The 23,967-nt window shown below is 37.5% G+C and overlaps 1 protein-coding gene across 2 annotated transcripts in view; it reads left to right on the plus strand.

The window, feature by feature from the left end:
- SPATA1 (spermatogenesis associated 1) overlaps positions 1-23,967 on the plus strand; it is a 120,845-nt gene that overhangs the window by 53,857 nt on the left and 43,021 nt on the right. For both annotated transcript variants that reach the window (XM_004369142.2, XM_023731507.1), the window contains exons 9-11: positions 13,782-13,893; positions 14,428-14,553; positions 23,450-23,628. In XM_004369142.2, coding sequence (XP_004369199.2) covers positions 13,782-13,893; positions 14,428-14,553; positions 23,450-23,628 — 417 coding nt within the window. The remainder of the gene's footprint in view (positions 1-13,781; positions 13,894-14,427; positions 14,554-23,449; positions 23,629-23,967) is intronic.

The raw sequence follows: 23,967 nt of genomic DNA on the forward strand, positions 1-23,967 counted from the left end.
TTGACCTCCTAACAGTATTGAATCTTCCAATCCATGAACATAGTATATTTCTCCATTTATTTAGATCTTTATTTTTTCTCAGTAGTGTTTGTGCCTTAAGTGTAGGAATCTTGCACATCTTTTGTTACATTTACTTCTAGATATTTATTCTTTTAATGCTTTTATAAGTGGTATTTAAAATTATTTTCCAATTGTTAGTTGCTAGTTTATAGAAATATGATCAATTTAGGTACACGGAACTTATCTCTTGAAATACTGCTAAATTCTCTATTAGTTCAATTAGGTTTTTTGGCAGATTCTTTAAGACTTTATATACATACACAATCATGCCATGTATGAATAACAATGTTACTCCTCCTCCTTTCCTTTTTTTGTGATGTGTGTGTGAACAAAGTTTTGTTTTGCTTTTCCTCCAGCTTCCTGAGAATAATAAACAGTAATGACAGTAATAGTGGTGGCTTCTTGCTTTTAACATAGTTCTGATGATGACTTCAAAGATTATATCATTGCTAATAAAAAAACGTCATTCCAGAAGACCAAGTGTAGAACCTGATCCTTCAGTATTTCTGATGCACTTAATTTTCTTCCTGCTTAAAAATACCTAGAATGCTTGCTTCTTTGACCTACACTGAACTGGTTCAGTATCTGGTAATTCAGTATTCAGAAAGTGAAGTATGGGCAACAAACTCTTAAAGATGGAATCTCGGATTGGTTATCCAACCAAATAATTGAAATATTTTGCTAATTTATGCTGGGAGAAACTAGAATATTTATGGAAATAGATGCAGACCATGAATGAAGGAACATAACTTTATATAGGTTCAAGTTTAATGATATGGATATACTTCTCAGAGATTCTGGATTTAATATGCTAGGTCAAGCTGTTGGGAGTAGTACAAATAGCTTGCTAAGTTGGTTGACAAAAACCTGGACTATATGGTGACTTACACTAAGTAAATTTGGATGCTAGAAATGTATTGGTAAAAAGCAGAAGAAGAAATCCAAAGACTTAGGGAAATAGGAATGTTAGAAAGGATTTAGCATAACTCCTTCACTCTTTTAACAAAGCATTGAGGAATATATTGGAAAAGCAAGCCCAGCATCCTTGAAAAAAATCCTATAATGGCTGTTTTATGGAGTCTTACATAGGGAGTCCTGGTTAAGTGCTTGGCTACTAACCAAAAGGTTGGCAGTTCAAACCCACCCAGCAGCTCCATGGGAGAAAGACCTGGCAATCTACTCCCGTAAAGATCACAACCTAGAAAACCCTATAGGGCAGTTCTGCTCTGTCACATGGGGTCATTATAAGTTGAAATCGGCTCAACAGCACCTAACAACGACAAAATGATGATGGGAACGTACTGTAAGACTGCCAACTTTGTGTGGGATTCAAAGAAAGAGAAGACTCTCAAGCTGATCCAGGAGACAGTGCAAGGAGTGCTGCCACTTGTCTTTTAATTTCTAGCTAACCCAGTGACACTCAGTGTGCGGGTAGTAGATTGGAATGCTGAATGGAGTCTGTGACAAACCCTGGTAGAAGAATCACAGCTTAGAGATCTTCAGTTTTGCAACAAAGTAATGTCATCTTCAGCAAATAATTGTTCGTCTGTGGTTGCTGGATATTTGTACTGTTTCCAGTTTTTACCTATTCTGAACAGTGCTCCTGGTGCAGCTGAACAAGAGAGGAATGTATTTAGGTCTGGAGTTACTGGATATGCCTTTCCATAACTTAACTAAATAATAACAAATTGTTTTCCAAAGTGACTGTACAAATTTACACTCCTACTAGGAATCCAAGAGATTTCCTTTTGCTCTACATCCTCAATACCCACTGCTGTCGAGTTGATTGCGATGTATAGTGACTCTGCAGGACACAGCAGAACTGCCGCATAGGGTTTCCAAGGCTATAAATGTTTACAGAAGCAGACTGCCACATCTTTTTTCCTGTGGAGCAGCTGGTGAGTTTGAACCACCGAATTTTCAGTTAACAGCTGAGCGCTTTAACCACTGCGCCACCAGAGCTCCATCACATCCTCAATAGCACATGTTATTTTCACTCTTAAAAACTTTTGGAAATCTGTTGGGTGCTTAATGCTATTTCACTGTGGTTTGTGTTTTAATTTCCCTGATTACTCATAAAGTTGACCATGTTTCTATATTTATAGACCATTTTGATAACTTTTTGGGGAGAAATGTCTATTCACATATTTCCATTGGCTTGTCTGCCATTTATTTCTAATTAGTAAGAGTATTTCATATACTCTGGAAGATAGTGCTTTGATGCTATGTTTGTTGCAGTTATCTTCCCCCTACTCTGTGGCTTGTCATTTTTCTCTCTTGATGACTTTCAAAATACAGAAGTTCTTAAATTTGTAGTCAAATTTATCTATCCTTTCTTTTATTATTGGTATATTCCATGCCTTATTTAAGAAAAATTGTTTCTTCCCTAAGCTCATGGAGATATTCTTTTATATTCTAAAGTTTTATGGTTTTGTTTTTCACATGTTAATCTTTGTTCCACGTGTACTAATTTTTGTGTATTGTATGAGATAGGGGTTTGCTTTCCTTCTTTTTTCTCTATTAGGATGTCATTGTCCCAGCAACATTTTTTGAAAACCCATCCCTTTTTGCCACTGATCTGCAGTGCCACTTCTATTTTATATCAAGTGTCATATCTACATGGGTCTGTGTCTTCCTTCCTTAATCTATTTGTGTATACCTGTACCAATTCCACACAGTCTTAGTTACTGCATTTTTAGGCATTATGTAATTTAGTACTGGTAGAGCAAGTTCTCTCAAGTTATTGTTCTTCAAGAGTGTCTTGGTTATTCTTGGTCTTTTGCACTTTTATGTAAATTTTACATGAGTTTGTCAAGGTACACAAAAAACACCTGTTAGCTTTTGATTGAAGTTGTAGTAAATCTATAAATCATTAAGAGAAAATATGTCATTTTTACAGCCTTTGGTTTCCAGTCCATGAACATGGTGTATTTCTCCATTTATTTAGCTCATTTTTAATAGCTCTTAATAAAAAAAAAGTTTTGTTTTGATTATGTAAAACGTTTACATGACTTAAAAATCAAAGCTATATAAAAATGTATACTCAAATACTTAAATCCTTATCCACTCTACTCTGTGCCCCCTGCTCCCAATAGATAACCATTTTTATTAGTTTCTGGGTTATCCTTTCAGTGTTTCTTTTCACAAAAATAAGCAAATAGGAAAGCAGTTTGGCAGTTTCTTTAGAAACAAAACCATAACCAAGTGACCTAGCAATTGTACTCTTGGGCAGTTATCCCAGAGAAATGAAAGCTTATGTTCACACAAAAACCTATACATGAATGTTCATAGCCACTTTATTTGTAATGGTGAAAAACTAGAATCAGCCCTGATGTCCTTCAAAAGCTTAATGGTCAAACAAGCTGTGGTGCATGTATACCATGGAATACTACTCAACAGTAAAAAGGAACAAACTATTGATTCACCCAAAAATTTGGATGAATCTCCAGGGAATTATATTAAGCAAAAAAAGCCAATCTCAAAAGGTTACATACTATATGATTCCATTTATTTAACATTATTAAATGACAGAATTTTAGAAATTGAGGACAGATTAGTGGTTGCTAGGGATTAGTAATGGGGTGGATTGTGTGGCTGAGTGTTGTTATGAAAGAGCAACAGGAGGCGATCCTTGTGGAATTAGAAATGTTCTGTATCTTGACTCTGCTGATGGCTACACCAGCCTACACAGGTGATAAAATTGTATAAAACTTACCACACACACACACACACACACACACACACACACAATACATACCCACACAAGTATAACTGGGGGGAATCTGTTGATTGTATCAATGTCAATATCCTAGTTATGATATCATAGTATAATTATATAAAACAATAGCATTAAGGGAAACTGGGCAAAGTGTACAAGGGATCTCTCTGTATTATTTTCTTGCAACTGCATGTGAATCTACAATTATCTCAGTATAAAAAACAAACAAATAGTCATGTATAGTGTATCTCCCCTCTTTTGTTGTTGTTAGGTACCCTCGAATTGGTTCTGACTCATAGCAACCCTATGTACAACAGAATGAAACACTGCCTAGTCCTGTGCCATCCTCACAATCACTGTCATGCTTGAGCCCATTATTTAAACCACTGTGTCAGTCTATCTTGTTGAGGGTCTTCCTCTTTTTTGCTGACCCTCTACTTTAAAAGCGTGATGTCCTTCTTCAGGCACTGGTCATCCTGATAACATGTCCAAAGTACGTGAGATGAACTCTCGCCATGCTCACTTCCAAGGAGCTCTCTGGCTGTACTTCTTCCAAGACATACTTGTTCATTATTCTAGCAGTCCATGGTATATTCAGTATTCTTCATCAACACCATAACGCAAAGGCATCAATTCTTCTTCGGTCTTCCTATTCATTGTCCAGCTTCCATATGCATATGAGGCATATTAAAAATACCATGGCTTGAGTCAGGTACACCTTAGTCCTCAAAGTAACATCTTTGCTTTTGAACACTCTAAAGAGGTCTTTTGCAGTAGATTTGTCCAATGCAATACATCGTTTGATTTCTTGACTGCTGCTTCCATGGACGTTGATTGTGGATCCAAATGAAAGGAAATCCTTGACAACTTCAGTATTTTCTGTTTATCATGGTGTTGCTTATTGGTTCAGTTGTGAGGCTTTCTTAACATAATTCCTCTCTTTTATTACATACTATATACATTGTTCTGCACCTTGTTTTATTTTTTTTACTTAACAGGTTATCCTGCATATCACTTCACATCATCTACTGAGATCTTCCCCATTATTTTTTAAAAGATGCATACTACTCCATTTTTTGAAACAGTTCTGTAACTCCATTTATCCAACAGTTCTGTAGCCTGGATATTTGTGGACGTGTTTTTTTTTTCTTTTGTGGATGTGTATCTTCAGTCACTATATCAAAAAGAATTGGTCGAGAGACGGTGCCAAGATGGCGGAGTAGTCAGATGCTTCTGGTGGGACCTCTTACAGCAAAGATCTGAAAAAACAAGTGATTCGATTATGTATGGCAATCTGGGAGCCCTGAACATCAAAGGCAGAGTTGAGGAACCAGACTGAGTAGCAGGGGGAGGGAGAGATGGTTCGGAAGCAGCGAGGAGTTGCCAGACCTGACCCGGCGAGAGCCTGAGCCCTTCAGGCCTGATCAGCTTGGGGGTGAGCGGTGAGGCAGGCAAGCAGCTGTGCTGGGAAGGCACATTTTCCTCACCAGGAGAGACCCAGCCTCTGAGAGTCTACACGGCCACCCAGAACCAGTGAGAAGCAGCCCTCGATCCGGCGAAAGATAAGTAATTGCGTACAGCCTACCGCACAGATCAAAAACATCCCCCTTAGGGAAAAACCTCTCCCCCATTTACCTTCTTGCTCCCTGCTCTGCACTGGGTCCTGGACCGGCTTCAGCAATTGCTGAGTTCCCTGGGCCAGAAGTAGGATCCGTCACACGCCCGGAACCATTCTCCCTGCCTTGGAGAGTGAACAAATTAACAAACAGGAAAAAATAAACTGCCGGCTTCCCTAAGCCAGGAACCCAGGGTAGGCACAGCTCCTTTGCCTAGGCACAGGCATAAGGGTTCCATGGACTTTAAGTGCCTTTCCCCCTGCATAGACTTGTGTGGGCCCATCTCAACAGTGTAGGCCCTCATTACCGCAGTACAACACAGTATATACCAGAACTCTAACTTCAACTGTTTCAGCTGTGAAGTGACAGGTTCTTGACATTTGACACTGCTCTACCCATTAAGCAAGGTCTTCACCTACCCACATCAGGGGCCTGAGGACTGGTGACTCCACCCACGCCACCTAGCCACCTGCGATAGGGGCCCATGAATAAGAGGTGCCCCCTAGTCCTTACAACCAACTGCATTAGGTGCTCATAGTCTGGCTGCAAAACCCACCCACCTACGTGCTGTAGGGAACAGGGGTACGCCTTCCTCCTGGACACTCAGGGGCAGCCGTCAGCCCCCTGCCTTGCTCACAGTGTGTCCCCCGGCTGCAGACAGATGCCTGTGCCTATACCAATCACCCATGCCTGTCTAGGACTGTAAGTGAGAGCCTACACCACACACTTGGTGGCTATCTAACTGGGCACCTGAGCTGAATCCATACAGAAGGAGTGGGCGGACTCCTGAGCTCACATACCTAGTAACAGATCTAACTACCTGGTGGCAGGACATTAGAGCTTCAAAGGTGCCAATAATCAATAGCTCATATGAGCAGCCTATTTGGGCATATTAAAACAAAATAAGAAGCTAGGACACAGTAAGCAAACATAAAATAAATATAATAACTTATTGATGGCTTGGAAACAACAGTGAATATCAAATCACATAAAGAGGCAATCCATGATGGCTTCAGCAAGCTCCCAAAATAAAGAATCTGGAAATTTTCCAGAGGAGGAAAATTTCTTGGAATTACCAGAGGCAGAATACAAAAGATTAACATAGAGAACTCTTCAGGAAATTAGGAAGGAAATTATGCAAAACAGAGAACATGTAATAGAGGAAATTAAAAAGATTAGAGAAAAGCATAATGACAAATTTAACAGGCTGCAAGAATCCACAGAGAGACAGCAATCAGAAATCCAGAAGATTAACAATAAAATGTCAGAATTAGACGACTCAATAGAAAGTCATAGGAGCAGAATTGAGGCAATGGAAGTCAAAATTAGTGAGATTGAAGATAAAGCACTTGACACCAACTTATTTGAGGAAAAATCAGATAAAAGGATTAAAAAAAATGAAGAAACCCTAAGAATTATGTGGAACTCTATCAAGAGGAATAACCTACAAGTGATTGGAGTACCAGAACGGGGGGGATAACAGAAAAAAGAATTGGTTGACACTCAACCATTTCAGGAGGTAACAGATGAACTGATGCTACTGAGGGAAGAAATCTAAGCTGCACAGAAGGCACTGGCAAAAAGGAATTGATGGAATACCAATTGAGATGTTTCAACAAATGGTTTGGAGGTGTTTACTCATCTCTGCCAAGAAATTTGGAAGACAGCTACCTAGCCAGCTGACTGGAAGAGATCCATATTTGTGTCCATTCTAAAGAAAGGTGACCCAAAGAATGTGGAAATTACTGAACAATATCATTAATATCCCACACAGGTAAAATTTTGCTGAAGATAATTCAAAAATGATAGCAGCAGTACATCGACAGGGAACTGCCAGAAATTCAAGCCAGATTCAGAAGAGGGTATGGAATGAGGGATATCATTGCTGATGTCAGAGGAATCTTGGCTGAAAGCAGAAAATACCAGAAATATGTTTACATGTGTTTTATTGACTACCCAAAGGCATTCGACTGTGTGGATCATAGCAAATTATGGTTAACATTGCAAAGAATGAGAATTCCAGAATACTTAGTAGTGCTTGTGCGGAACCTGTACATAGACCAAAAGGAAGTCATTTGAACAGAACATTGGGATACTTCATGGTTTAAAATCAGGAAAGGTGTGTGTCAGGGTTGTATCCTTTCACCATACCTATTCAATCTGTATGCTGAGCAAATAATCCGAGAAGCTGGACTACATGAAGAAGAATGTGGCATCAGGATTGAAGGAAGACGCATTAACAACCTGCGATATGCAGATAATACAACCTTGCTTGCTGAAAGTGGAGAGGACTTGAAGCATTTACTGATCAAGATGAAAGACTACAGCCTTAGTATGGATTGTACCTCAAATAAAGAAAACAGAAATCTTCACAACTGGACCAATAAGCAACATCATGATAAATGAAGAAAATATTGAAGTTGTCAAGGATTTCTTTTTACTTGGGTCTACAATCAACACCTATGGACGCAGGAGTCAAGAAATCAAATGAAGACGTATTGCATTGGGCAAATGTGCTGCAAAAGAACTCTTTAAAGTGTTAATAAAAGGCAAAGATGTCACTTTGAGGACTCGGTGCACCTGACCCAAGCCATAGTATTTTCGATCGCCTCATATGCGTGGGAAAACTGACAATGAATAAGGAAGAGCAAAGAAGAATTGATGCCTTTGAATTATGGTGTTAGCGAAGATTATTGAATATATCATGGACTACCAGAAGAATGAACAAACATGTTTTGGAAGAAGTAGAGCCAAAATGCTGCTTAGAAGGAAGGATAGTGAGATTTTTATATATGTATATATGTATATGTGTGTATACATATATATAGTTTATTGTACTTAAATGAAGGTTTACAGAGCAAGTTAGTTTCTCGTTAAACAATTAATACACATATTGTTTTGTGACATTGGTTGCCAACCCTACAACATGTCAACAGTCTCCCCTTCTCGACCTTCGGTTTCGCCTTACCAGCTTTCCTTTCCTCTCCTGCCTCCTTGTCCTTGCCCCTGGGCTGGTGTGCCCATTTAGTCTCATTTTGTTTTATGGGCCTGTCTAGTCTTTGGCTGAAAGGTGAACCTCAGTAGTGACTTCGGTACTGAGTTAAAAGGGTGTTTGGGGGCCATACTCTCAGGGTTTCTCCAGTCTCTGTCAAACCAGAGTCTGGTGTTTGTCTGGAACCCTCTATTTTGATCCCTGTCAGAGCAGTCATTCGTGGGAGCCAGGCACCATCTAGTTGTGCTGGGCTCAGTCTGGTGGAGGCTGTGGTACTTGTGGTCCGTTAGTCCTTTGGACTAATCTTTCCGTTGTGTCTTTAGTTTTCTTCATTCTTCCTTGCTCCAGATGGGGTGAGACCGGTAGAGTACCTTAGATAGCCATTCACAAACTTTTAAGACCCCAGACGCTGCTCATCAAAGTAGATGTAGAACGTTTTCTTTACAAACTGTTATACCAATTGAGCTAGATGTTACCCGAGACCATGGTCCCCAGCCCTCAGCCCAGTAATTCAGTCCCTCAGGGAGTTTGGATGTGTTTCTGGAGCTTCCATGACCTTGCCTTGGTCAAGCTGTGCTAGCTTCCCCAGTATTGTGTACTGTCTTACCCTTCACCAAAGTTACCACTTATCTATTGTCTATTTAGTGTTTTTCCCTCCTCACCAAAGGATGGTGAGATTTTGTCACATGTACTTTGGGCATGTAGTCAGGAGGGACCAGTGCCTGGAGAAGGACATCATACATGGTAAAGAAAAGGGTCATTGAAAAAGAGGAAGACCCTCAATGAGATGGATTGACACGGTGATCGCAACAATGGGCTCAAACATACCGTTGTGGTGATGGCGAAGGACTGGGCCCGGGCAGTGTTTCGTTCTGTTGTACATAGGGTCACTATGGGTTGGAACCAACTGGACAGCACCTAACAACATATTTTCAACTCTTATTTTTATTGATGTATTTAAGACTATGAATATTCTTCTGATAACTCTTCTAATTATTGTAAAGATTCTGATGTGTGGTGTTTTTCTTATTATTTCTTAGAAACTGTACAATTTTTGTTAGTATTTCCGGTTTGAATTCCAAGAAGTTGTTTGATTGTTTATTTTAATTTTCAGATGAAAGTGCATTTTAATTTTTTTTCTTTTTAAAAAATTTTGTAGCTTTTATTTTAATCAGTGTGTGCTGTTTATATTATTTCTACTTTATAGAAAGTATTGAGGTTTTCTCTGGGGTTAATTTGTAATTACTTTTTATAAATGTTACAAGCTCATTTGAAAAGAAGATGTCTTCTCTGGAATCAGGGTATAGAGCTTGATACATATACATAAACTCTGCCTTGCTGATTATGTTAAGTATTCCATATCCCTACTTAGTTTTCTCCACATTCTCTATTTTTATGTCTTAGATTAAGATTACTGTGTTAGAATCTCCCGTTATTAGTGTGTTTCTGCTTATCTTTGTAGCTCCTGTGGTTTCTGTTTTATGTAGGTTTCTGTATGTTATTTGGCCCAGAGTTGTTCTTATGTGAATGTTAATATTATCACCTTTGCATTATGAAGCATCGTTTTTGGACTCACTTAATGCTTTTTTGGCCTGAATTCTCCCTTACCAAAACCAAACCAAACCCATTGTTGTTGAGTCGATTCTGACACATAGCAACCCTGTAGGACAGAATAGAACTGCCCCATAGGGTTTCCAAAGCTGTAAATCTGTACAGAAGCAGATTGCCACATCTCTCTCCCGCAGAGCAGCTGGTGGGTTCGAACCACCAACCGTTCAGTTAGCAGCCAAGCACTTTAACCACTGTGGCTCCGGGGCTCTTGAATTCTCCCTGATTGCATATAAAAGATTAATCTCTGCTTTCATTTTGTGCATATATCTGATGCACCTTTCACCTCTCTCCTTTTTTTAGCCTTTCTCTATCACTTTTGTTATAGACATGTCTCTTGTGTACAGCCAAGAGTTGGATTTTGTTTTGTGATCCAGTCTAAAAATCTTTTTCATTTAGTAGATGAATTATGCCCATTTCCATTATTGTTGGTTTTGGTTTGTTTTTACATTATTGGCAGGACTGATGTTGGTCTCAGATTTGTCATTTTATTTTATCTTATAGTTAAAAACTGTGTGTCTTTTCTATGCGATTTCTTTTTCTTCTTTTTTCCTTTTGATATTTAGAAAGGTTTGTATTTTTATTCCGGTCTTTGGCTTTATATACTAATACATTTATGATAATATTCTTAGTCTTTCTTTCTTTTTTTTTTAATAAAGTTATGCTTCTGCTTTTGATTTACCTCTAAAATTTTCCTCTGCCTACTACCTGTTATAACCAGGACAATCAAAAACCCAGTTCTGCTTTTACCTTTTTCCCTACCTTTTCCTTTCCTTTATTTTTAGAGGTGTTTTTTCTACTTTGTCAAAGAATAAAACATTTACATACATGCTTCTATTCTTGTCCTCCTCACCTTTGCTTTAGTCTCAGATCAATAATTAAATATATTCTACCCTTACTGTAGTTATTTTACACATTTTTCAATCATCTTTTCAATCATGAAGCTCATCCTATAGTAGGAAAAGCTCCGGGTGCAATAGTCCCTATTTCTTACATGTTTAAAATTTTCTTTAGAGCAGGGGTGATCGAACTGTGGCCTGTTTTGTAAAGCCTATGAGCTAAGAACAGTTTTTACATGTTTAAAGTGTCATAAAAAAGAAAAAAAAAAAGAATATATGACAGGGACCATATGTAGCCTGCAAAGCCTAAATATTTATAATATTTATATAATATTTATAGTTCTATAATATTATGTAATTTATAATATTAGAAATATTTATAATATATTTATAATATTTATTTATTCTCTGGTCCTTAACAGAAAACATTTGTTAGTCCTTGCTCTAGAGCCTTGACACTTGAAGAATAGTTTGATTGGTTGTGAAGTCCTTGACTTACACGTTTTCACCATGAGTTTCTTTAAATGTTGCTCTATTGATGTTTGTTTTATACATTACTATTCAGACATCTGATGACAACCTAATTTGCTTTTCTTTGTAAAATCACTTAAGTGTTTTTCGCCTGGAAGTCTAGAGGATTCTTTTAATGTGTAATAGTCTTTTTATCAGGGTAATGAGAATTGCAGATCCATGTTTCTAAATACACAGTAGGCACTTTCAATATAAAAATCACTACTACTTTTATTTCAGGAATGTTGTCTTTAATTATAGTTTTAAATACAAGTTCTATTCTATTGTTTTTCTCCCTCAGAGACCACAATTAGTCTTATTTTAGATCTTCTTTACCTTTTATAGCATCACTTTCTCTCTGATCCATTTTACTACTTTCTTTATTTAGGTTTCATTTTCTTGGTACCTTTTATTTCTGTTCTATATTATCCTTACTATATGTTTGGTCATACCTGTTCTCTCTTGGACACCTGCTAATTTATTCATTTCTCAGACAATTTTGTTTTTTCTTTAATTTCTTTTTTCAGTTTGGCCAGCTTGCATTGCACATCTTTCTGTTGTGTTCATATTTTTTATTTTGAGTTTTAAAATTTCTGATTCATGATGTTCTTTAATATCTGCAAATGTTTGTTTAATTATAGTTAACCTATGTTGGGTGGGTTGTGTTAAGATTTTCTGTGCTTCATGGTTACCTGCTTTTTGTTTGTTTGTTTTTTGTCTAGTTTTTGTTGTTGTTCTCATTTTTTAGTTCTTCCCCTCAAGTAACTTTGTGTAGATGCTAGGTTATTTTGAAGATGTTGTTCATGCTTATTTGTATTGGACTTTTTTGAATCAACAATAGTAGGTACTCTTATAGAAGAACAGGAAGTAGTGTTTGGGTGACTTGTTCTGTTTCTTAGACAAGAACACCCTCTTCTGTTGCTTCAGTGAAATGCAGTTATTTATGTATACTGTATGGGCCTTTCTTAGGAGGTGGGATTTGTTTTCTTTGGATTCTTTTCTATTTATTTCATTCAGCTGAGCTCTTCTCTTGGCCACTTTCATTTTTTCTCTTACCACCAAGACTCCAAGACACCTCGTACTTCCAATGCAGCTTTCTCTCTCCCAGAAGCTATGCCCTCCCAGATTCCTACTCCTGATCCTCTGTGTTTTTCAAGTCCCTTTCTTTTAGATCCCTCATAGAAAGTGCTCTGATCTGCTGGGTCTCATCCTTGCTTTAAGTATTTTTCTATTCCAGGATGGGCCCTCTCCTTCCAGACTAAACTGTGGTTAGTTAATGTTTACTGTGTCACCTCTGTAAACCAAAAAACCAAACCTGTAGCTGTTGAGTCCATTCCAACTTATAGGGACCCTAGAGGACACAGTAGAACTGCCCCATGGAGTTTCCAAGGAGTAACTGGTGGATTCAAATTGCCAACCTTTTGGTTAGCAGCTGAGCTCTTAACCACTGCACCACCAGGGCTCCTGCTACCTGTGTAGTCCTCTCTAATGTGTAGTCTGCATCTGACTCTGATCAGATGTGAGCTCCTGAGCACACTTTGCTGGCCTAGGGTGTTTATTTCCCAATTTACGTGTGAATTATGTAGGATTCTGTATCCTAATTATAATGTAGGCATAAGCTATGGGTAATTTTGTTTGCTTTTCTTTTATGGTAGTTGGGAGGAGGTGTGGAGAGATTCTAATTTAAGTGGCTGCCATTATCCTTTGAGAACCTGACCTTATAACCTACGAAGAAAAATAAAGTAAAATAAGCTAGAAAAAGAATAATGAAGCAAACAAAGAAAGCAGAAGTAAGGGCTTAATGATGATACAAGCTGAAACTAATGAGTTACAAAAGTTAAAAAACCTACCAAAGTTGAAAATTATTTTAAGATCTGTTAAGTGGTGTTGGGAGAAGAATCAACATTCATGAAGCTTAAGGTAATTCATCAAAAAAGGACAGAAACACAAAAATTAGGAAAGACGAATGCATTGTAAACAGAAGTACAGAGAAGATAAGATATATAAAAGAATAAAATGTACAATGCTATTCTAAAATTTGATAATGTGATAGAATTACTGACTTTCTAAGCAAATATAAATTATCAAAATTGATTCAAATGGACAAAAAATAAATAAATTGGCCAACAGCCATCTTAAAAAATTAAAAAGTTATAGCAGGTAACTGAGATAAGAAATCTTGGAAGGAAATCATGTTTTGGTTAAAAAATGGATTTTTATAAGATTTTACTTCAAAATATCTGTGTAAAAGGTCCAACAATAGTGGAATGGAGAGGCTGGAGTGCAAGAGCAAATATATACTATAAATGCAAATTTGGGAGTTTACCACCATGTAAATAAAGCATGCATTGTTGGTGTGCATTATCAAATGCTTACAGACAGGTGAAAAAGAATGTGTCACTCTATCATATCTTACTGATTTTCATGTTTGCTTACAGACAGGTGAAAAAGAGTGTGTCATCCTACCCAATCTTACTAATTTTCCCTCACTTCCTTGTCAACCTGCTATTTCTCCAGGAATAACTGATATCTCTTCAATACAGATTGAGAGTAAGTATGATGATTAAAGATGTAAGTACAGGTGATCATTGTGCCACCAGGGCTCTGAGGTAAAGTTAAATAATATTAAATCATATGAACTTAATACTGATTATAGCGTATGTCTAGTCACTAATATTATTTCATTTGAAAAATATACTCTAAAATATAAATATACTATTTAAGATTCAAGTACAATAACTTTGGGCCCAAGATAAATTTTCCCAAAGCACTAAAACAAAAAGTGTAAGCATAATTATTGGAGTTTCTACACATATATGTAAGTAGGGAAGAGACAACTGGAATATGCCCTGAACTGTGCATTTTATAAATCCCCTTATGTATCCCTTCTTAGAAAGGGAAATGACTTCTCAACTTCTCAGCATTTTCATAGTGGTAAATGTTATACTGCTTCAAGAAAACCTTGGGTGAAAATTATTTTTGCTGTTTTAGGCCCTTTCCTTTTAAGTTTTACAGTCCGTATTTTGAGAGATTAACTATCTGTAACTTCCAAACATTGATGAGTATGGGTTATAATCTCTTTAGGAGAGAAGATTATTGAACAAATGAAACAAGTAAAGGAAGAAAGAAGATATCTGGAGAGAATTAGAGAAGAACTAATAAAAAAAGTTGACAGGCTATTTGAACAAAGCAAATTGAAGCGATATCATGGTAAAGTTTATTGTGTATATTTTATCACAATAAAAGTAAACTGAAGTTTTATAGAATTTGTCTAAGTTATCTAGTGCAGCTATAAAAGAAATATCACAAGTGGATGGCTTTAACAAAAATTTATTTTCTCACAGTTTAGGAGGCTAGAAGTCCAATTTGGGGTACCGGCTCTAGGGGAAGGTTTTCTCTTTGTGTCGACTCTGGAGGAAGGGCATTGTCGTTTCTGAGCTTCTTCTCCTGGTCAGTCTTCATGTGGCTTGGCATCTCTCTTTCCCCATCTCTGCTCTGCTTGCTTATTTAATCTCTTTTATATCTCAAAAGAGATTGGCTCAAAATACACCCTACACTAATCCTACCTCATTAACGTAACAAAAACAATCCATTCCTAAATGGGATTATAACCAGAGGCATAGAGGTTAGGATTGACAACACATATTTTGGGAGGACACAATTTAATCCATAACAAAATCAATACTTTTGGAATAATAAAGTTAAAATTAATGTTTACTATTTTACCATATGGTTATAAGTGTTACCTGACTTAGCTAAGTTCAGTATAGAAAACATGAAATCATTGTTTAGTTCTTAGTTTTATACAATAAAAACAAGATGCTTTACTTAGGGTTTTTTTTTTAATTAAAATTTACAAGTTTGTTATACTTATATTCATTTATTTGTTTATTCCTTCTATTCATTTATTAAATAGTTATTTATTAAGTGCCTATTAAATCCAGCCACTGTTCTAGGGGCTGAAGAGACACTGATAGGCAGACACAGTCTTGTCTCTGCCTTCGTAGAGCTTACAGACCAGTGGGGAAATGATAATCAAGTTAGGCAGTAATGATACATGCTGATGAATGCTGTAATAAAGGAATTACAGGATTCTATGGGTAAGTATACATGAAAAGAACACCTAAATTAGATGGAACAGATCAAGAAAGGTTTTCAGGAAAACGTGTTAGATGTGCTAGGGTCTGAAGTGTACTTCCTCTTGGCTCTAGGCCTTCAGGCATACTTTTCCCTCTGCAGTCTACTTCTCTTCCTATCTTCTCTTCCCACTCCCTCTTTCCTAGTCCACCTGCCTATTTCCTACTGTCATTCAAGCTCAACTTAAATATAATTTATTCTGGAACCTTTCTTTGATTACCTTAGACTCCCCTAGGTGCTTAATTTTTTGGTATGTGTGTCTGCCTTGCTAAACTGAAGGAAGGAACGAAAGAAGAGAGGGAAGGAGGGAATAAGGGAGAAACGAAGAAAGAAAAAAAGCAAGTGGTTTTCTAGCAATAGAATTAGAAACAGTGTTGTTAGGACTGGTGGAAATGGAGAGATGAGCTAGGGTGGAGAAGCATAGCATAATGGCTTGGGAGATGTTAAATTTGAGAGGCCTGCATTTTGGGTTGTGTTTGAGAATTATATAAGAATAAAAGGTATATATGGAATTAGCTGGTTTTAGGATTCTCAATTTATAACAAAATTGTTTCAGTACTGGAACTGACAGAAGGTCACAAACAATGTCAGGAGATTTTTGTTTGAAGGTTCTGCTTCATGATGTTAAACTGTTATCCTGGTAGTGGTGGCAAGGACTCAGCACTTGGTCATGTTCAAAGGTGGTTTTATCAGACAAATTTAAGCAATGGACTAGAAATAATAGAACCTGGATTCTAGCATCAGATCAATATTTTACTTAGACAAGTTATTTCTCTTCTTTGTGTCTCACTCTCTGTTTATAAAATAGGAATGATCAGTCACTTTCTATCTAAACAGGAATGTTTCAAAATAAAAGGTATGTATGAACCATCAAATATTTATTGAGTCTACTATGTGCCAGGCATTGTTTTAAATACCTCAGTGAACAAGATAGACATAATCCTGCCCTTAAGGAGTTTGCTTTCTGATGGGAAGAGGTAGACAATAAACAAATAAGAAAATATTAGGTACTGATTAGAGCCGAGAAGCCAATTAAAAGAGTGTAGTAAAGGGCAGGGGAGAAATGCTTAGCTAGAGTGTTCAAGAAAGGTATTTCTGAGGAGATATCTGAGAGAAAATTTGAATCATGAGGAGGAAGGCATATAAACAGCTAGAGCAAAAGCAGTCTAAACAGAAGGAGCACTAAATGTCAAGGTCTGGAGACAGGGATCAGCTTGTGGTATTAAGGACCTGAAGTAAGGCCAGTGAGACTGCAGCATGGTAAACAAGGAGAGATGTAGAGGGAGACAGAATCATAAAGCTTAGCAGGGGACAGATAGGCCAAGTCAAGAAGTTTGAATTTTCTTCTAAGTAAGGTGGGAAGCCATTGAAAGATTTTAAAGTAGGGATTTACATGATTTGAAAAATATTTTAGGAAGATCAGAATGTCTGTTTTATGAAGTATAGCCTGTAGAGGAGCAGCTCTCTAGATAGTAGTGGATTGACTAGACGATGGAGCAGTGGAGAAGGTGGAATGTGCCAGATGCTGGAAGTATTTTGGTAGTAGTACCAGTGAAATTTGCTGAGTGATTGGATGCAGAGCATGAGGGAAATAACTAAACTCTTGAGCTAAACTTCCAAATGATTATATAACTTTAATCAAATCACTTTATAATGTAGCGCCCTTTCTGTACCTTAAAGGTAGTTAAAATGACAAATAAAATTATAGTTTCTGTAGAGAAAATATAATAAATTCATTATTTAAAAGTCTAGTTGTTATTTGTTGAGGCTATTGTGTAGAAAACAGTTTTAACATAGCAGGCCTAAGACTGCTGTCTTTAGAAAGACCTGCTTTCAAGGTTGACACTAGGCTGGCATCTGGGAAATTGGATTTTGAGAGTGTTTTCACTATTCTCTAACTGATAAGGGTAGTTTACTTTGTCTAAACTATGCAAACAATATGGTTTAGGCTGAACACCTGCTTTCCTTCTGGGAGTCTGGAATTTTGGTGTATATGTGACCAGCCCCTAATAAAAACCTTGGACACTAAGTCTAATGAACTTCCCTGGTAGACAACATTTCACATGAGTTGTCACAAATTTGTTGCAGAAGCAATTAAGTGCATCTTGAGTGACATTACTAGAAGAAGACTCTTTGAAGCTTGTGCCTGGTTTCCTCCATACTTCTCCCCTTGAGCCTTTCCATTTGCTGACTTGACTTTTTATCCTTTCACTGTAGTAAATCTTAGCTGTGAATACAACTACATGCTAAGCCCTGTGAGCCCTTCAAACAAATCACCAAACACGGGAGTAGTCTTGAGGACCCCAGCATACCTGTGTACTTGTGCCAACCTTTTTGTTGCACACTAATTAAGTAAATACATAATTCTTTCATAAACTGATTTGGAATGATTGTTCAAACATTAGCACATGCTATAATCAGAGACTTCTGGGAAGATGGCATTGTGAATAAATTGTAAACCCCAACCTTCTCCTCAAGAACATCAATAAAAGTAACTAGAATCTGTTACAAAGGTCTATAAAAAGTCAGAAATGATGGACAAGAAATAGCAATAAGGAACTGAGAAATGAATAAAAACCAGGAGAAATCATAAAGTAAGGGGAAGCAGCTCTTCCACTGTCCCTGCCATTCCCTTTTCCAGCGGGACACCCAGGTAGCCATCCAGCAACCTACACACAATGCTGTTGGGTGTATGGTTCTCAGGCACACAGGAACGGGCCTCTTAACCTTGGGCTCCAAAACCAGAAGCAAATTCCCAGAGCAGACAGTGTAGGGAGCGTTAGAGTAAGGTGAGGCCCAAGAGCTGCCCAGCAACTATCCAGCAGGTGACCCACACCGACAGTGGGTGCACAAATCTCTGTGGCACAGGAAGGGGTCTGGTATCCTCTGGTTCTGAAACCAAGGGTGAATCTCTTGAACAGATGGGAAGAGTGCCTCTAGCCCCTCCCCCTCTCAGCACAGCCTTCTTCAAATCATCCCACACCACTGGCTGGCAATAGATCTTGGGCACACAATAAGGAGCCCACTAACCTGTGTCTCCAAAGCCAAAAGCAGATCTCCTGGGCAGACGTTTTGAGGCCCCCCAGCCCCTTCCCCACCCAGCATGGTAGAGAAGATCCTGGTGCCACCACCAGGCAGCACCCTGGTGGCCTACACACAGTGCTGGTGGGCACATGAAATCTCCCGGGCTCAAGAAGGAGCCTACTAACTTCTAGCTCTGAAACTAAAAGCAAATCTCCTAGGCAGGTGGGACAGGGCACCTCCAGTCACTACACCTCTGAGTACGGCAGAGGGACACTTGGGAACTGTCCTATACCACCAGCTGGCTAATGGATCTTGGGCACACAGTAAGGTGCCTATTAACCTGTGGCTCTGAAGCCAGAATCAGATCTCCTGGGCAGATTGAGGGGTTCCTCCACCCTTACCTCTCCCAGCGCAGCAGAGAGAAGACTGGGAACCGTCCAGCAGACACTTAGTAAATGACCCAGGGTGTAACACAGGTCACAGTACGTGAACAGTTGGCCCTGGCACAGAGAGGCCCAGCTGGCACAGTGTGGGCTGAGACTCTTGAGCAGCCAGACCTGAGACTGAGTACCTTAGTGAGCACAACACAGGCTGACGTTCTGGTTTAAGTCCCAGGAAAGAGCAATGCATTGGGCAAAGCTCGTGCCATGGTACATGAACAGCTGGGCCTGGAATAGAGAGACCCAGGGATGCAGCATGGATGGAAACACTTGAACAGTTGGACCTGGAACAGAGTGGCTAGGTGAGCACGAAGTGAGTGGGAGTTCTCGTGAGTCCTGATAAAGAGTGGTGTGGTAGGCATAGTACAGGTAGCAGTGCATTAGCAGTAGGGCCAAGGATGGAGAGGAGTAGCGTGCACAGCAGGCGCTGAAACACCTGGGCAGACAGACCTAGGACAGAGCAGCTCAGCAAGACTGACAAAGAAAAAGAGAACATGCATATATCTAAAATTAGAAATGAAAGTGGAGTTATTACAACCAATCCCACAGAAATAAGAATAGTAAGGGAATACTGTGGACAGTTGTATGTCAACAAATCAGTTAACTTAGAGGAAATGGACAAAGTCCTTGAAACATGTCAACTCCCTCCATTGACTCAAGAAGAAATAATGGATCTCAACAGACCCATAACAAGTTAAGAGATTGAATCTGTAATAAAGACCTCCAATAAAGAAAAGTCCAAGAACAGAATACTTCACTAGTGAGTTCTACCACATATTTATGGAATAAGTGATTCCAATCCTACTGAACTTTTCCAGAAAACACTTTTTAACTCATTTTATGAGGCGAGCATTACCCTGTTACCAAAGCCAGACAAAAACACCACAACTACAGACCAATGTCCCTAGTGAATATAGATGCAAAAATACTCAACAAAATGTTAGCAAACTGAATCTCAAAACATATTAAAGGGATTATACACCATGATCAAGTGAGATTTATGCTAGGAATGCAAGTGTGGTTCAATGTTAGAAAATCAATCAATGTAATATACCACATTAACAGAACAAAGAACCATATAATCATCTCAATCGATACAGAAGAGGTATTTGACAAAATTCAACACCCTTTTATGATAAAAACACTCAACAAGATAGGAATAGAAGGGAAAATCTTCAATATAATAAAGGGAATAGAAGGGAAATCCTTCAGTATAATAAAGGGCATTTATGAAAAACCTAGAGCTAACATCATATTGAATCGAGAAAGTCTGAGAACTTTCCCATTAAGATCAGGAATAAGACAGGAATGCCCACTCACACAACTAGTATTCAGCATCATTCTGGAAGTCCTAGCCAGAGCAATTAGGCTAGAAAAGTAAATAAATAAAAGGTATCCAGATCAGGAAAGAGGAACTAAAACTATCCCTTTGACAGATGACATGATTCAAAATCCCAAAGAATACACAAGAAGGCTATCAGAGCTAATAAATGAATTCAGCAAGGTGACAGGATACCAAGTCAACATGCAAAAATCAACTGGGTTTCTATACATCAACAAAGAGCACATGGAAAAGGAAATTAAGGAAACATTACCACTTTACAATAGCATCTAAAAGAATAAAGTACCTAGATATAAATTTAACCAGGGAAGTGAAAGGCTTATACACAGAAAACTATAAAACATTACTAAAAGAAATCAAAGAAGACATAAATAAATGGAAGAACATTCCATGTTCGTGGATTGGAAGGCTTAATATAGTTAAGCTGTAAATACTACCCAAAGTAATCTATAAATTTAATGGAATCTCCATCAAAATTCCAACAGCCTTCTTTGCAGAAATGGAAAAGCCAATCCTCAAATTTATATGGAAGGACAAAGGACCATGAATAGCTGAAGCAATCTTGAAGAAGAATCAAATAGGAGGACTCACATTTGCTAATTTCAAAACATACTATAAAGCCACAGTAATTAAAACAACCTAGTATTGGTATAGTAATAGACACATAGACTAATAGAATAGAAGTGGAAGTCCAGAAATAAATCCATACATCTACGGTCAACTGATTTTTGACTAGGGTGCTAAATCCATTCAATAGGGAAGGAAGAGTCTCTTCAAAAAATGGTGCTGGGAAAATTGAATGTCCACATGCAGTAGAATGAACAGGATCCAAGCCTCACACCATACACAAAAACCAATTCAAAATGAGTGAAGGATCTAAATGTGAAAACTAAAACCATAAAATTCTTAGAAGAAAATGTAAGGGTGAAGCTGTGGGACCTAGTTTTCAATGATACACTACCAGGTATGACAACAAAAGCACAAGCAACAAAAGAAAATAGAAGAATGGGACGTCATAAAAATTTAATATATTTGTTCATCAAAGGACTTTATCAAAAAAATGAAAAGAATATACAGATTGGGAGAAAATTTGGGGGACCCAAATATCCAATGATGGTCTAATATCCAAAATATATAAAATACTTCTACAACTTAACAACACAATGACAACCCAATAAAAAACGGGCAGACGTTTTTTAAAATGTCTGTCAAAGTGAACATTTTACCAAAGTGATTTCAAATGGCCAATAAGCACATGAAAAGATGCTCAATGTCACTAGCCATTAAAAAACCCATTGCTGTTGAGGTGAGTCAATTCCGACTCATAGCAACCCTATAGGACAGAGTAGAATTGCCCCACAGGGTTTCCAAGGCTGTAAATCTTTATGGAAGCAGACTGCCCCGTCTTTCCTCTGTGGAGCAGCTAGTGGATTCGAACTGCCATCCTTTTGGTTAGCAGCTGAGTGCTTAACCACTGCACACCAGGGCTCCTTCATAGCCACTAGGGAGATGCAAATCAAAACCACAATGAGATACCACCTCACCCCTATTAAAATGGCAACTATTTAAAAAAAAAAAAATAACAGAAAACCACAGGTGTTGGTAAAGTTGTAGAGAAACTGGGAGCCTTACCCATTGCTGGTGGGAATGTAAAATAGTACAGCCACTGTGGAAAACAGTTTGGCGGTTCCTCAAAAAGTTAAACCTAGAACTGCCATACTACCCAGAAATCCTAATCCTAGGTATATACCCCGAAGCAGTGAGGGCAGGAATATAAACAGAAACCTGTATACCAATTGACTGCAGCACTTTTCGCAATAGCCAAAATGTGGAAACAATCAAATGTTCATCAACTGATGAATGGCTAAACAAAATGTGGTATATATATTAATATATACACTGGAATATTAGTGAGCCATAAAGAAAAATGAAGTCCTAATGCATACCACAACATAGATGAACCTTGAAAACATTATGCTTAGTGAAATAACTCAGTTGCAAAAGTACAAATAACTATATGATCTCATTTATATGAAATAAGTGATATATAGAAACCAAAAATTGTTACTGGTTATCAGGAGTAGGAGGGGAGAAGGCAGAGGTTTTGTCTAGGGGGCATTAAGTTTATGTTAATGGTGGTGGAATAATTTGGAAAATGATAGGGAGAATGGTTTTACAACCTGAAGAATGTAAGCAATGTCACTGAATTATGCATGTAGAAATTGTTGACTTATTGTATGTTTTGTTGTGTTTATTTTCACCACAATAATAAAAAAGCATAGCTATAATCTAAATGATAATGATTTTGAGAAAAAAATTAAGACAAAAATATTATTACAATGTCATATTTTTATAGTATATGTAATACTGTATGGCATCTTTATGTAGACAACTTTTTTGCAGATACTATGTCTATAAAAAACAATACAAAAGCTTAAGTAGTATTTCTCAAATGAGTTCACAAATCCACTCTCAGGGGTCTACAAATTTGTAAACAGAATTTTTAAATTTGGGGTTTTCATTTCTATGATAATCTGAAAGAAATAAACAAAAGCATATTCTGGTATACCAGCATGCACTTTATGTTCCTGTTAAGTTTGTATTTAGAATCACATTGGTGTCAAAGTGATTACCTAAAATGGCAGTGCTTAATTTCTAATTTTCTCAACCCAGAGAAAAGTTGGAGAAACTCTGCCCTACAAAATTAAGGAAATTTAGTTGGAATAATTTTGATAAGTGATGAATCAGAGTCAGCTGATTTCACAAAATATGTCATTAAGGGGGCTGGAAAAAATATGAAAAAGTCTGAAAAAACATGACTTTTTCTTTCACAGTTTTAGTTATATACATAATGAATTCAAATCAAATTATGAAAAAAGTAATCAAAATATATACATTTTGGTATAGGTAGTATTTTTTAATGAAACAATTTCATGCTTAAAGGAGAGCTTGGTTGTGGTTCATAAATTTGTCACTATTTTACTATATTTTTAGGCAAGTTCTTTTGTTATCCAACAAACATTTCTCCCTTAGCTCCAATAAAGAAGCATTTAAGGGAAAAGAGAAGAGGAGGAAAAGAGTTTAAGTTGACATAGACTCTAAGGTCCTTTCCAGGATGAAAAGTTTAATCCTTTAATCAGACTCAAACTTTCTTTTCCTGTAGCCTGTGATGGTTGGAAGAAAAAATACTTTGAAACAAAGAAAGTCACAGCATCCTTGGAGGAGGTTTTAACAAAACTTCGAGAAGATTTGGAACTTTACTATAAAAAATTGCTCATGCAACTTGAAGCCAGGGAAATCAAGATGAGACCAAAGAATCTGGCAAATATCACAGACTCCAAGGTACTGCTAAATGTGTTCGTTTCTATTGAAAAAGTTCTGTTCAAAATAAATGTTAGGTATTATATTTAGGATGCTTTGGGCCACAGGTAATAAAATCTTGACAAACTGGCTTAAACAATAGGAAAATTCATGACCTCATAATAGGAGAGGGTTTCTGAGGAGATACAATCAGCAATTTAATGATGTCTTCAAGGACCTAGGGGCTTGTTGATATTTCATCCTTATTTTCAGTGTTGACTTCATTCTAAGGCTGCTTTTTCTCATGGTAGCAAGAGAGTTGCCAATGGCAATTAGAGCTATGTGCCTCCAAGAGAAGAAAGGAAGCCATTTCCTGAAACA

Source organism: Trichechus manatus, unplaced genomic scaffold, assembly GCF_000243295.1.
Source record: "Trichechus manatus latirostris isolate Lorelei unplaced genomic scaffold, TriManLat1.0 scaffold00003, whole genome shotgun sequence".
In the NCBI taxonomy this organism is placed as follows: Eukaryota; Metazoa; Chordata; class Mammalia; order Sirenia; family Trichechidae; genus Trichechus; species Trichechus manatus.